General features: G+C 36.9%; 1 protein-coding gene and 1 pseudogene across 3 annotated transcripts in view; both read left to right on the forward strand.

Moving 5' to 3' along the window:
- Wdr41 (WD repeat domain 41) overlaps positions 1-15,864 on the forward strand; it is a 44,013-nt gene that overhangs the window by 1,934 nt on the left and 26,215 nt on the right. For both annotated transcript variants that reach the window (XM_013067600.3, XM_004870184.3), the window contains exons 2-3: positions 323-438; positions 13,041-13,089. In XM_013067600.3, coding sequence (XP_012923054.1) covers positions 323-438; positions 13,041-13,089 — 165 coding nt within the window. The remainder of the gene's footprint in view (positions 1-322; positions 439-13,040; positions 13,090-15,864) is intronic.
- On the forward strand, positions 349-15,773 carry LOC106008190 (tubulin alpha-4A chain pseudogene; annotated as a pseudogene). Its single transcript, XR_015447380.1, has 3 exons — positions 349-438; positions 13,041-13,089; positions 13,816-15,773. The product of XR_015447380.1 is annotated as a tubulin alpha-4A chain pseudogene (transcript).

The following is a 15,864-nucleotide window of genomic DNA, read 5'->3' on the forward strand; positions in this document are numbered from 1 at the left end:
TGAGAAACACTCATTCTAAAATAATTGAGTTGGATTGGCCCATTAATTTTTAAGATCAGGTTTATGAAGATTGACTATATATAAAATAAATTCACCCTTTTTGTAAATTTATTGTGACTTGAAAATACTAAAATTTATGAATTCATGGTAAGAAAAATGTTTTGTATAGAATTGGCAGTTATTCAGTTGATATTAGGGGAACTAATACCTGGTACTAGAACATACAAGTCTTGTGGCTCTTGAAATCTTGTATTCTTAAATATGTAGGTGTATATCATGTTATCCTCATCTCTCTTGTTTTTTTTTTCCTCCCCATTACAAGAAATCTCCATTACAGACAATAGGTGAGGAACAATCCCGGAACCCCTACACGGAACTGCTCGTGCTGAAAGCGCACCACGATATTGTGCGGTTTCTGGTACAGCTAGATGGCTACAGGTAAGAGACGCTAGTTGTCTAACTGACAACTGTTTAGGAAGAGTTTTTAGAGAATTTTATATTTAAAACAACTTCAGAACCATCATTTCTAAAAATTTAAAAACTGATCATAGTAACTGGAGAAACTCAACCAATTTTTTTAAAAATGTAGCATTTAGTAGAAACTGAATTTGACCGCTGCAGTTTGATGAAATTAAGTATCTAAAATCTTTTTTCTTGCCTAGGGTGTCACATCTGGAGATTTGTACATTATATTTGTTTTACAAGTTAAAAATAGTCTTATTAGGTTGGAAGAAGCAAATAACTTTCAGATTTGGGTGGGAGTTGTAATTGTGTATTACAGTGAGCTTGAATTGGGGAAATGAATATTGTAAATATTTAAACATCAGGTACATAGTAGGAATGTGCTACAGTGGATAAAAATAAGGATTTAATCTGAGGTTTTTTTGTTACTGATGAAACCCCTTTAAAATGTACATTATTCTGTACTTGGTAATGTGTGTAATATTAAATTTAATACATTTGCAAATGGAGATGAAGGTGAATAGGTCTTAGGTCTAATACTTAGCTTATTACTAATCTATAGTATAGCTCTGTCATCAGACCCTTGTTTAGCTACAATATAAGTGATGCCACAACTTTTAATATTCCTCTTCCCTTGTAGAATGTAACCTTCAGGAGCAGGGGCCATGATCCTTATTTACCATGATATTAATGCCTAGCACAGTGTTTTACATGTAGCCGGCAATTGTTCAATGAGTTTTCTCTGGCAATTGTTCAGTGAGTTTTCTCTGTTGCCTTTGCTGTCTTTTTTTTTCTTTTTTGACTCCACGAATGACAGCTACTGTGACTATTCATAACTCTGACTAGTACTTCTGCTGTCTGCTGGCTTTATTTTCTCTCTGCTTTTTTGTCTTTGGTATTCAGTTGCTTTTGAGATGTGCTGTGCAGTTCTAACTCTCTGTGGGGTTAGATCACATTCCACAGGTACAGGCACAGTCCTCCACCATAGACTCCCTTCACCTTAAACTCTAGCCATAATTTGGGTTCCCAAGCCACTCACACTTGTGACTAGCTAGCAACAAGTTCTCAAGTTTGATGATTCACTGGAACAACTCACTGAACTCAGGAAAGTACTGTACTTATGATTACAGTATTATTATAAAGGACACCTATCAGGACCAGCCAGATAAAGAGATGAGTAGGATGAGGTCTAGGAGGGTCTCACAGGAAAGCCTCCATGTCCCCAGAGTTCTTTGCCCTCTTGGCACATCAGTTGGTTGCCTCTTGGGTGTCCAGAGTTTGTACTGGGCCCTCAAGGTGTAGGCATGGTTGTGTGATTCCCTGGCTATAGAATTTGAACTCATTCTCTTTTTTTTGCTATGTAATAATCATTTATTCATTCCATTTTCTTAAAGTAGCATCTTATCATTTTGTAAACATTTTCTAAAGATACTAGATTAAACCGTAACTGATATATAAAAATCAGCCAGAAGTCACTCCAAGTATGTAAAGAAAAGCTTAGTATTACCTTGATGAATTCAGAATTCAATCAACTGTAAAGCACAGGATACAAGGCCTGGTTTAAACTTTTTCTTAAAAGTCTGCATGGGCAGGCTGTGGTTTGCTGGACAGTTTCCTGTCTTGTCAGTCCCTGGCAAGCTTGATACCGAGCAGGGTCTGTGGCACTTGAACCCAGCTGTTCCCTACTGGATAACGACCACGGCCCAGAAGCAGACAGGTAATCCTCACAGGACAGGGAAAAAAAAAATCAGAGCTACTGGCAGAAAACAGCCAGTAGATCCAGGTGCTTCCCTGAGGAAAAAAATAAAATCAAAGATGCCACAGAAATGCCAGCAACATGGTTTTATATAACCTACTTTTCACTGAGACGAACATACAAGTCCAAAAGAAAATAACAAACCCTACCACTTTTTAAAATTATTATTGTTTATTTTGAGTCACACAAGTTGGAGCCATGAAAGTAAAAATACAGATGGAATGGAAAGCAGTCTCTTGTCATGATCTTTAATTTTCAAATAATATTTTATATGGAAATTATTTCACTGAGTCTCTTGCTTTTGTAAAATGAGGAATCAAAATTTTGCTAATCAATATACAAAGTGTTAAGAATCCTTGGTAAAGCTCTGTAGACATAATTATTCATTCATATTTTTACCAATAGGAGAGGGGACAGAGAGAGAGAGAGAGAGTTAGAAGGTGGTACCAAACAAAAGAAAAGGTTTTGGTGCCTTTTCTAAACTCCTGCCCTAAAGAAGTATTTTAAAAATATTTTTCAAAAGAAAGATTATTATTATTATTATTTTTTGGTACTGGGGATAGAACTCAGGACCTTACACTTGCGAGGCAGGTGCCGGAACCAGTGAGCTAAATCCCCGGCCCCAAGAAAGATGACTCTTAATTTGTCAGGGTTTAATTACCCCACCCAACCCATTCCTTTCTTTTGTTGACTGATCCCACCCCCAAGAAAGCACAGTTTTGTCCAGCACTTCTTGGGAAAAAAAGGGGCTGGACTGAGGAGGTGGGAAGTGCTACCAGCTACACTAGCCTGGAAGGGAGATGACCGCATAGTTCTCTCTAGTTTTAAACATAAATAGGGAACAAGGTCATTTGGCAGCCATGTTGTAAATAATAAGTGTGCATTTTGACTTCACATCTGAAACCCCTTAAGGTAAATAACAGAATCAAATAAGAATTTTTAAAAGATTTTTTAAAAATGAAAAAAGAAAAATTTCAAAAACCAGAGTGCTACCCTGATAGGAAACTCTAATGTGCATTCAAAGAATCAGAAAGCGGGCATTTTTCCCTTAGAGCAATGTTACTACAATGTGTGAACTGCAATCAGCAACATAAACTTGTGAAGTTTAAGGGTGCTTGTGGAAACCAGTGATGAGAAGAAATAGTGGCCGGGACACAACAATGAGCAGCTGCTCTGGGAGTAAGGCTCTGAGAGAGGAAGGACACCAGTCCCAGATTGGAGGTGGGCATCTGGTCAACCGTCTTGGTTCCAAGGAGGGGACAATACAATTGGCAAGATTCCAGGGACACTGCTGCAGCCCCAAAGCAAGTCTTTTCAACTTTCACTCCCACATGGATGTGTTTCCCAGACTTCAACAAGGTCTCCTCAGGAGGATTTGCTTTCCTCTGTGTAGTAATGATACAGGAAACCTAAGAGAACAGCGCTCATAATGGGGCAAATCCAATATGACCAGCAACTTTTGCATGATTTATTTTTCGAAGGATCCTTGCTACCACTTTGAGATTTAAGATCATTTGGATGGATATCCCCAATATAGTATTGCTTTAGCATTTCTCTGGCATCAGAGAAATGGCCTACATCTTCAAAGCTTTCACTTGCATCTATACCAGCTTGTTCCAGCAGAACCTCTTCTCCACCAGGATGCTTAATTGTCCTCTGCTGGCATTTTGGAATTCCAAGTTTGGTAAATGTGCAAGTGTTTGTGAGCTACTTATTTTTAACTGCCAATAAAAATGACAGATGATTCATCCTAAAATGTCATTTTCCTCATGTCACTCACAGACTACCATTTGGGACTTCACAATCATTCTTAGGCTCTTTCCATCATTCCCTTCAGAAGCCTTGTGCACCTGAATTTGAACTCATTCTTAAATCCCTTCTCTCTCATCCCAGACCTGGGAGGTTGGGAGCTCAGTCTGATATCCTGTAACAGTACCACAAAGGCCAAACCCTCCAATCCCATGGTTCATCTTTCCAGCTTGGCCAGCTCTCCTTCTCATACTAACCTAGGAGCCCACAGTGAGTCATCTGTTAGCATTAACTCAGGTGTGGTCAAAGGGACGCACCATGAATAATGAAGACAGTATCACTTAGAAAGTTCCAGGGTTTGGAGCAGTGGTGGTGAACCTATGGCACACATGTTAGTATGTTTGTCTTTTAAGACAAAAGATATTAATATATGAGTTGTGTTTTTCTAAACCCTCAGTATTCAGGTTTAATTGCAGCATTGGCACTTTGCGATAAATGGGTTTTGGGTTGTAGTTTGGCACTCGGTCTCTGAAAAGTTCACCATCAGTGGGTTAGAGGTTCCCTTTTAGGAACCAGGGACCAAGGCCAACAATTATTAATCATTATGTTTCTCAACTTTTTCTTGAAAAGATTTATCTCCTATCATATATAATATGTACCATATGATCTTATACAATGTTATATATTAGTAGCCTGTTATGGTGCAAGCCAAACAAATCACAGCATGTTAAACATAGTATGATAATCTTCAAGCTTATTTGATAGTATTTAGTTTGCTATTTCTTTTGTGACACTCCATTTATTTATTTAAATGGTCATTTCTGTGGGATGCTGAACATTTCTGCAAAGGTAGGATTTTGGATTGCTAAAGATTTTTTGTACCATATTTAACCCTAGTAAGTTGCTAGGTTAAAAATATCCACATCATTTCTTACAACTGTTAATATGGAGGTCTTAAGGAATCTTAAAATCATTTTCTCTGGGACAGTTAAGGAATAAATATATAGTATGCTTCTGGATTCAGTCTTTAAATTTTGTATAGATTGTTAAGGTTACATATTCATTGCTGTTCTGTGTGACACGTCCTTTCAGCTAGTTTTAGCACAGTCAGGAGAAAAGGCCAACCTGCAGAATAACTGTCACTGAACAAGTGCTGACAGGGATGATCTGTTTTTCCCACAGTGATGGTCATGTATATATCATTTCTTCAGTGATAAAGTTAATATTCTATAAACAGTAAAAAACTGTAGATGGTGTATCAGTTATCTCCTGCTCAGCCAAATATCACCTTGAATTTAGTTTTTAAAAAGTAAAACAGCCACCATCTATTTAGCCTATTATTCTGCAGGATGACAGTTTAAGCTGGGCTCAGCTGCATCTTTTCATTTGTGAGTCAGAATCAGCTGGTCTTGGCTAGGTTCACTTACACATCTTCAGTCAGCTGATGGGTTGGGTGCAGCTGGCTAGTTCGTAGTGGTCTCAGCTGGGAGGACTGCCTTCACCTCTGTGTGGTTTCTCAGGTGCTTATTCATATATGATTTTGGAGTTCTAATACCTGCAGAAGACAAGCCTTGAAGCAAGACACTTTTCAAGTGTCCACTTGCACCATGTTTGCTGCCATTTCATTGGCCAAGAGGTAGTCAGGAACTAACACAAATTCATGAGTAGGTGGATGAATTCTACTTCTTGATAGGAGGAGTAACTAAGTCCTGTTGTAAGTGTGATTATAGAAGGGGGAATAATTTGTGACCAGGTGTGTTATCTACCACAGTGAATTTAAATGTCTAGAATAGATGAAAAACCCTGCCTTTTGGCTTCTGCAGTACAGTGATGATATGACTTCATGAATCACATTTAATTATTTGTACTCAAGTCATTACTGTATCAAAATTTACATGTAATTAGGAAATTTTTCAGTTGCAGACTTGTAGAACTTTGAATCCATGATTTGCTTTAAAAAATTCAATTTTGTAGTAAAACAATAAGGACTGAAAGAATCATTCTTGGACATAAAGATATAAAATGGACACAAAAAAATCTACAAACTATAATCTTATGAAGAGAACTAAAAGGAGAGTGTTTTCACTCTGAAAATTTTAAATTAAATTAACACAGTAACTCTACTGTTACAGTATTTTTATGTTTTTTACTTTTAATAGTTGAGATAGTTTAGACTTATCTTTTCCATTATATATATCGATATTAATCCATTGTCAAATTACAAAAATACCTTTCCAGTTTTTAAATAAATTTTATATTGTTATACTTTTAATGCTTTTATTTAGTTTTGTAGACATTACATTCTATTTTTTTCTTCAGCTGTTATAATCCAGGTTTCACGCTTCAGGTCTTTAGATAATATCATCTTATTGAAAATTTTGCAGAAGGATTTTCTTGTTTTCTTGGTGGCTCAGCTAAAATCAGTGAGTGGAAAATTTTCTCAGATTGGTTTTTGAAGATACCAAATAAATCCTGTATAACCTAACAGACAGCTGCCTTTTCTTTTTTTCTTTCGTATTTCTTGAACATGAAGTGAGGGTCATATTGATTGTAAGATCACTAAAGAAGGCTAAGCCTCAGCAAGAGTCTTCCAGAAAATGGACTGTGCTAAAATTGCATGTAATACGCTAGCATTTGACACATTAAACTAAGCTGAGTTCATAACACATTTTAAGAATAGCTTTCTCTGTTGCTCATTTGACCATTCCTTGCTCCTCCAGGAAACAGACAAGGTTATATAGGATGGTGCTCATGACTGGAAAAGAATCAGATGACCCATGAAGTGCCAGACTGGAGAAGAAAGTGTGTCCCTAGGATGGCTGGTGAAGCTGTACAAGTGCAAGAGAGTAAACAAATGCAGTATAGTTTGATTATCCACTAACAACAAACAATATGCTCTGTCTTTAAGAAGATATTCCAAAACTAAGAATATTCTTTCTCACTTACCTTCAAAGACTAGAGATCAGTAGTTAAGATGGCTTAGGTCCTCCTAATTCCTGGGTTCCACTCTCTCAGTTGGAGTTAAATGTGCAGAATGTTTATTAGAGAGAAATTCCTATGAAAGGAAAAGAGAGGAAGCAAGTTTGGATGGGCAAGTCATCTCAGATTCTGATGCAGATGTGACGGTCTCTGCCAGCCCCATGGAGAGCTATGGAGGAAGGATTGCTCCTTACAGTAGTTCTGCTCTGGATAAAAATAATTAGGGCTTTTTACAGCCACCTTGTGTAGTCATTTGTTGAGGGTTATCCAAGAAGAATGTGCCCCTGACTTCTGTGTCTTGCTTAACTGGCAGTGACTGGGTACCAATTGAGGGTGTGACTTTGTCTGGAAAGCTGAAGACAACAGCTGGAAGCAGTTGAGTAGGTATATCCCTCACAGCTGGGAAGCTAATCCTCTCTCGAAAGGGGATCTGGAAGGCACACCTTTGGGTCTACCATACTTTCACAGTTGTGAGTTGGTCTATTTGCTTATTAAACTGCATAAATACACTCATGTGGGCCATATCTTTGGTCAGCTGTTTAAGAAACTGTAAGTATGACATTGGTTAATAGCTCTTCAGTGAGTTAAAAGGTTAATATAATTTTCAGAGCTATTAAGATATTTGTATCTGGAAGAAAGGTATAAATGCAGGGCTGGGGATGTAGCTTAGTGGTAGAGTGCTTGCTTAGCATGTTTGAGGCCCTAGGTTCATATTCTAGCAGCACACACAAAATATAAGCAGAATCTTTTTTACATGAATTCTAGCAGCTACAATATTAATAATTGTGTGCTGAGATGCTGAGATGTTTATTCATGAAGTGAGATTCAGTGGCTCTGATGTGCTGTAGTCTGCAATGGAGGGATCATGTGGGTTACAGACGAAATATTTTTATCCTCAGCTGACAGTTATTCAAGATGGGTGGGGAGCACATGTGGATTATTACTACATCGTCTTCTCCATTTTTTATATATTGAAATTATACCTAATGAAAAGTTTACAAACCATATTTGTAATAGAGGAAATAAAAATGCCAATTTAAAAGCTATGTTTCAGTATGAAATTTTTAAAAAAATATGATGAGTGTCCTAAGTGTTCAATGGAGAAACAGCCACATTCCCTTGGAGGACAGAATTGACTGGGAACTAATGCAAGGGTCACACAGATGGACATATTTGCTCAATAAAATAATAACTGAAAAAAGAAAGGACTGATAAAAAACTTTGGTTATAAACAGTGGGTTCCTTATTCAGGTTCATCCTAAATTAGGTAGACTTACTGAATCTCTCGTGCAAGTGGACACTTGGAAGCCTCACACTCAGACATAGGCTTTCCTCCAAAATCAGAACAGCCCAGAATGTTCCCTCTCTGTTCACATATCCTCAGAGAAAACCCAGAAGAGGCTGAGCTGAGCATATGCAATTCCTTCTCTCACTTACACAAGCGAGGCAGAGAGAGCCAGATTTGTTCCTTCAGAGAGACTCCAGCTCAGGGAAATGGAGGCTCCCCGTGATAGAAGTCACAGGGACTTGGGGGGCGGGAGGTGTATTCCGATACTGTAATTTGATGTGTCCTTTAGCTTTTTATTTGTGATTCAAAGGAAGGGAAGATCTATCAGAGATTTTTACCTTTGCAGGTATCCCTGAGATCTGTGGAGTTCTGTCACCTTCATTCTATTTGTGAACAAAAATAGATCTTACACTTTTAGATGTTGGACTTGTGTTAACATAATATATTTTTGCTTTTTTCTGTGGTGCTGGGGATCCAGCTTAGGACTTTGCTCATGCTATGCAGGTACTGTATACTGAGCTATTTCTGTAGCCCACATAATAACATTTTTCTTCATCAAAGAAAAAGTTTAAGTTCAAGGAGATAGCATGAAAGAATCTGGCATTGGCACGTATGGCTCCTGAAAAGGTCCCTTCAACTTCTCTTGTCTCTGTGTGCATACTTCTATAATTTGCTTCAAGTAGTTTTAGTATAAAAACAGAAATCAATTTTAAGTGAAATTGTTAGTTTTCAGTTTTGTCTGATTTTTAGTATTGTAGCATTTTCAACTTTATTTTATTGAAAAAATATCATATTTTGTCATGTTTAGAAAGTATTTGCAGATTAGGTAGCAAGTTAACCACTGAGACTTTCTGAACTATCATGATTATGTTCTATTTTGATTTTTCCAGTTATTTAGGGTTATGTGGATATTGAATAGTGGCAGTTTTATGTTCAAGGATATGGACAATGCTTTTTATTATGTCCTTTAAGATTATATTTGAATTTGCAGGACCTTTGAGTTGATCAAAATGGCTTCACATGAGTAAGAACTATTAAATGGGTATTTAGGTAGTGGACCCAGAAATTATTTGTAAAATTCATTTTATTTTAGATTAATCATTGTGAAGCTGTGTTGTGCTTTCACAGCACAGTTGTCAACAGTGAGAATACTTTTTCTGAGATATTCAGAGTGAAAGTATTTACGGGTAGTGATTTCAATAAATTGAAAGAATTCTCCATGGACTCATACTGTAGCTTATAGTTACACAAGGGCAAGAACCATCTCATTGATTTTTTTTTAGTATAAATCATGTATATAATTAGTGTTTAATAAATATTTTTTAAATAAATGAGTGAATTATTGGCTTAATTTAGTCTAGAAGGTCTGTTATAGGTCTTTATTAAACCGTTTCATCTTGTTAAACTTGTTTTTCTTGCATGTAATTTTGGCTTAATCATTTAATTGTATAGCTGAGAAGTTTTAAAGACTTGCTTTCAAGTTAAGAAAACTTAAAAGTAGGATTCTGGGCTTAAGCATTTTTAAATTTCCTATTTTTATTCTAACATACATTCATACATTAATATTGACAAAGGGAAATGATGAGGTTACATTAATGCCATTAATGTATTTCATAGAACCTTGTAATACTTTAAAATTTGCTTATTCATTTATTCATTCAACAAGTGTTTCTTTAGCACTTTAAACCTATCAGATAAGCAGAGATTTGTTAGACTAGAAAGTACAGTATTGTAAAGATCAATAAGTATGATAATTACTATATTTTATTGATTCTGATAAGCATTTTCCCCCGTATTTTAACATCTCCAGAATTTGGACACATCATATAATTGGTGTTGTCTTTTAGTTATAATTGGCAGCATTTTTCATTAATGGTACATAAAATAACAAGAGAGCTTTACAATTGGTGATGCCTTAGATTTGTTGAAATACAATACATTTCTAAGCAATTAATTGTTCAATTGTGAGATCTCAAGGCAAGAACTCCATGTTAATTCGTCTTGATATTTCCTTAATCCTAGGCTGGAATTGTACTAAATATATTTTGGTGCTAATCAGTAAAGAACCATTTCTCTCAAAATCTTATTCCTAGGTTTATGTCTTTGGATTCTGTATAAAAAATGTTATGGCAATATAGTCACCATTCTTCTTTCATTAAATAGCTGACATTTACTGACATTTTAATTGATCTTTTTTGGTAGTTTGTGCCTTCCTTTCAGCACTTGTAGTATATCTTACTTCTAGGAATTCTTGGGTTGAATTTTCACTTCTGATTTGGAGATGATTGGAGCACATGATTGACTTCTTAGGATTTGGTTTTAGATAAGCTAATACAATGCAGGTAGTTTTTAGCTATCCCTCATAGCAGGATAGGTAATTGTAATCCGTTAATGCTCCCCTAGCCTTTTATTAGTTATTTTATGATACCAGTATGTAGCAAAGTTACACTGGCTTGCATTTTAAAGCTTTATGTTTTATTTTGAGAAGAGGTAGCAATAAATACTGAACTGGTTAAAAAATAAAAAGGCAGCAATAGAATATATAGGAGAATTGAAAGGCCTGAATAGTCTGGCCAACTGGATAATTGACCTCTGAGTAATAAAAAATTGACTGTGATTTCATGCATTACTATCGAGCATTGTTTAGATTTAACTTTTGTTTTCTACTGATTGAATTAAAGTTTGAGGTGAAATGCTCTGTATCTCATTTCTAAACTCTTAACAGTTCAGTCATCTCTCATTGGAGATCCACACATGAAACAAGAATGAGAAAGCTAAATATTTGGATTAGAAAAAAGTGTGTATTTTAAACCTGCAGCTTTCTAAACGGGAGAAAAGCAATTACAAGAGTTTAAAGAATCAATAGAAATTGATGTTTTGTACCAAAGAAAACTTAAGACCCCTAGACCTGCCCTCCCTGCCATCACTATATAAATAAAAAGAAATCAATAAGCCCAGAAACATAAGCTATTAAAGATTTACTTCCAGCAACTACTTTTGATACTCAAGGCACTGTTTAGTATTTGGATTTAGAAAATGTATATAAGTAAGCACAGAAAATAATATTTTTTAACTTAAAATGATTATTTTTTTGATCTCCAGATCTTTTTATCTCTTACATTTTGAAATAATAAATGTTAGGCATGGATTTAAAATTAACTCTGTGGCTTATAGCTAGTTCACTAATTAGTCTTATGGTTGTTCCCATTAAAAGGTACATAATGCTTTATTAAATATTATTAACAGTCCCCATCTGACTGACCAGTGTCCCATTTGCTCAATATCCTCTTACTGTAACAGAAAATCTAATCAGAGGGTTGTGAAGTGAGGGTGAAGTACTGGACAACATTTGGGGGATTGTGAAACTGAGCATGAAAAATTTGAACTTGAAGCTGGGTTTCGAGTATTAAGGAGGTGTTAATGGCTGAAGTCATGAGAGTTTATGTTCTCCTACAGGAGTAAACTCTATATGCACCAATGCCCCGTGGAAACAAAGTGATTTCTGTGTCCAGTGTTACCATTGTCTACCTTTCCTCAATGATATGTGTCTAGCCAACAATGCTTATTTGAGTACACATATCCAAGGCATACCCAGATTATGTGATACCCACTAACACCCTTGCAAGGAAGTACTACAAGTTTTCTAAATGTGCTGGATGTTAGTAGAATATCATTTATTAATGTTTGTTAACTATAAGGGGCCAATGACAAGCAATTCATAGCTGAGTATCTATACCACCACCTCTTGTACGCTTATTCAAAAAGTAAACCTGATTTCAAGGGGATGTGATATTATGGGGAAGACTCTGAACTGATTCTGAGTCATTAAAATTCATTTACAAAGTTATGCACTACATTTTTGTTTTTTTTGTTTTTTTGTTTTGGTACCGGGGATCAAACTTGGGTCCTTGAGCTTGCGAAATGTGCACTACATTTTTAATAAATGATTTGACATGCTTAGAAATTATGGTATACCACTGTATTGAGTTACTGCCTTAGAATGGTGCTTTTTGACTTTATTATAATATAGTCATTGTGATGAATAATCCTGTTAGATAAATTATTTTCTTGATAGTATTTGTGTCAAGGATATCATTTACTCTACTGAATGTAGATTATTGTTCCTGTTTTTACACATAGAGAATGGGAGGTGAAGAAGAGAGATAAAGTAGAGTTTATTACAGCTGTTTTTTATGCCACGAAACAGACTTTCCTTTACCTTTGCCTCTTTGCATTTCAAACTTCTTCACTAAAAACCAATGAAAAGCCCCAAACCTTCCAAACCAAGAGCCCCATGTCTATGTGAAAAGACATAAAAGCCAAATGAACGGAGAGGTCTCAACTTTGAATAATAGAATTTAAATATCTTCATAGAGAAAATAATACAAGTAATGAAACTGAGGACATGATTCCATTCTACCCTTGAACTATCACTTCCTGTCAGGGAAGTTGCTTCTCAGCTTGGTTTTGTTTCATTTATCAGATATTTCTAAAAAAAAAAAAAAAATCACAGAATTTTAAAGCAAGGAAGTACTTTAAAGGTCATATTTGTGTCTCCTTCATTTTTACATTTCTAGCAGGTTATTCTTTGTAACCATGTAAATGTATTATATATCTTTGGATCCTTAGTACCTGGCATAGAACTCAGAAGGCATTTAATAAATATTTGTTAACTAAGCTTAGAGAACATAGTCTTCATTAATGTTAGTAAGCCAAAATACCACTGATAAAATATGATATTTCTTAGTTAATTTACCAATTAAATATCAACAGTGATTTTTTTCTTGACTTTTTTTCTCTAACCAGATTTGCATCTGCTGGTGATGATGGAATTGTAGTTGTATGGAATGCTCAGGTTTGTATTGATTATATGTGGATTGGGTAATAAATATATGACCACATATTTGAGTATTCTTAAGTACTATATATGGATACTTGCATGTCATTATCTTTTGAGAGTAAATAATACCTGGAAAGGGTGTCTTGGATAAATTTATTTAAAATGGGGACCATTATAAGGATAGATTTCTCTCTCTCTGCGTGTGTGTGTGCCTGGGAATTAAATGCATAGGGCCTCTGCATTGAGCTATCAGCTTCTTAAAAAAATTTTTAAAATTTGAGACAGAATCTGGTGAGTTGGCTTAGGATGAGCTCAAACTTGCCGCCATCCTGCCTCAGCCTCTCACAGTGCTGGAATTGCAGGTATGGGCCACCTTGCCTGAATAATCTTTATTAAGATATTTTCCTGAAAAATAAATGTCATTTTATGAAAATAAAAATTTTAGTCTTACTGAACAAAATTTACATCATAAGCAACTAATCACTGACTTCCAGAATGGATCAAGCGTTGATTTTCGAATTGAGAGGTTCAATTCTTTCAGCATTGTACAATAGCATCACATAACATTCTCCTCATGTTTGACTAGTAAGATATCAGAAAGTCTGCTTTTTCAAAAAATATTAAAGGCATCACCAAGTGTCTCCAGGACTTCCTGATGCTTTGTTTCTCAAATGATTTTATTTTTAAGGATTTTATTCTCATTGTACCTTTATTTTGGGCTGTGTGATCTTCATTTTTCAGTGGCTTTGCACATACCGAAGCTGTTCTTTAACATCAGTCTCCCCAGGACCCACAGAGGATCACCAGAATCACTGAATATTTGCATTTAACCTACACATACTATATGTACTTTAAATTAGCTCCAGATTACTTGTACAACCCAATGTGCCTCGGGCAGTTTTTCTGGACCTGGAAGCCACTGTAATTGATGAGATCCGAAATGGCCCATATTGACAACTCTTCCACCCAGAGCAGCTTATCACTGGGAAAGAAGATGATGCTAAGAACTATGCCTGTGGCCACTACACCGTTGGCAAGGAGATCATTGACCCTGTGCTGGACTGTATCCACAGACTGTCTGACCAGTGCACAGGACTTCAGGGCTTCTTGGTATTCCATAGCTTTGGAGGGGGCACCCGCTCTGGCTTCACCTCCCTCCTGATGGAGCGGCTCTCTGTTGATTATGGCAAGAAATCCAAGCTGGAGTTCTCTATCTACCCAGCCCCCCAGGTGTCCACTGCTGTGGTCGAGCCCTACAACTCCATCCTGACCACCCACACCACCCTGGAGCACTCAGACTGTGCCTTCATGGTGGACAACAAAGCCATCTATGACATCTGCCGCCGCAACCTGGACATCGAGCGCCCAACCTATGCCAACCTCAGCTGCCTCATCAGCCAGATTGTCTTCTCCATCACCGCCTCCCTACACTTTGATGGGGCCCTCAACCTGGACCTGACAGTTCCAGACCAACTTGGTGCCCTACCCTCGCATCCACTTCCCCCTGGCCACCTATGCAGCAGTCATCTCTGCAGAGAAGGCCTACCACGAGCAGCTGTCAGTGGCCATCACCAGTGCCTGCATCGAGCCTGCCAACCAGATGGTGAAGTGTGACCCCCAGCACAGCAAGTACATGGCCTGCTGCCTGCTGTACCATGGAGATGTGGTGCCCAAGAATGTCAGTGCTGCCATTGCTGCCATCAAGACGAAGCGCAGCATCCAGTTTGTAGACTGGTGCCCCATGGGCTTCAAGGTTGGTATCAACTACCAACCGCCCACGGTGGTGCCTGGGGGTGACCTGGCCAGGGTTCAGCATGCCTTGTGCATGCTGAGCAACACGACCACCATTGCTGAGGTCTGGGCCCGCCTTGACTACAGGTTCAACCTGATGTATGCAAGGAGGGCTTTTGTACATTGGTGTGTGGGAGAGAACACGGAGGAGGGTGAGTTCTCAGAGGCCTGGGAGGATATGGCTGCCCTGCAGAAGGATTACAAAGAAGTAGACATTGACTTCTATGAGGATGAGGATGAGGGAGAAGAATAGAACAGCTGCCTGGAGCCTGCTCAGTATGTCTATTGCAAAATCCTTTTGAAATAAACGGTCTCCCTGCACGGAAAAAAAAGAAAAAGAAAAAAAAAGAAATGTAAAGGCTATGTAAATACTTGTTGTACTATTTTTAAAAAATAATGACAAAAGTCTGTGCACTCTTAGTGCAGACACAATTTTTTTTAAAAATATTTTTGATCTGAGGTTTGTTGCATATATGGTTACAGAACTGGTGGATGCGGAGGGCCAGGGTACTTCTATGTATTCATGAAATCCTGCAACCTGGTACAGATTTGCAATTTATACTGTTTATGTTTTATTTTTGTATGTTGACTGCTTGGTGTATGAATGAGAGACTGTCAGGAGTCCATTGAATGGGTGGGAATGGATGCTGGTGTTATGTGGTGATGGAGTGGAGACTAACTATATGCGGTGATCAATCAGTATAATACACACATGCACACACTGTGGTTATGATGACCGACTTCTTCCACAGCTTAGAAGGTAGATAAATAATTCCCTATTTTTTTCCCTAGAGATTGAGTTGGTAATGTTTTTATTGCTTAATTTATATAATTATTATGTATTCTTAAAATCATAGAAAATATCCCTTTAAATTAGATTATCTGTTCAAAAATTATATAGCTATTTTTTTAGCACTTGTTTAGATTCTATTTGATTGCTTAATTAACATTATAAATCCTGGATAAGTAATTTTGAAATAGAATATATATATATTTTCT

Source organism: Heterocephalus glaber, unplaced genomic scaffold, assembly GCF_053883595.1.
Source record: "Heterocephalus glaber isolate CG9 unplaced genomic scaffold, H.glaber_assembly_v1.0 deba00001757, whole genome shotgun sequence".
NCBI classification, from domain to species: Eukaryota; Metazoa; Chordata; class Mammalia; order Rodentia; family Bathyergidae; genus Heterocephalus; species Heterocephalus glaber.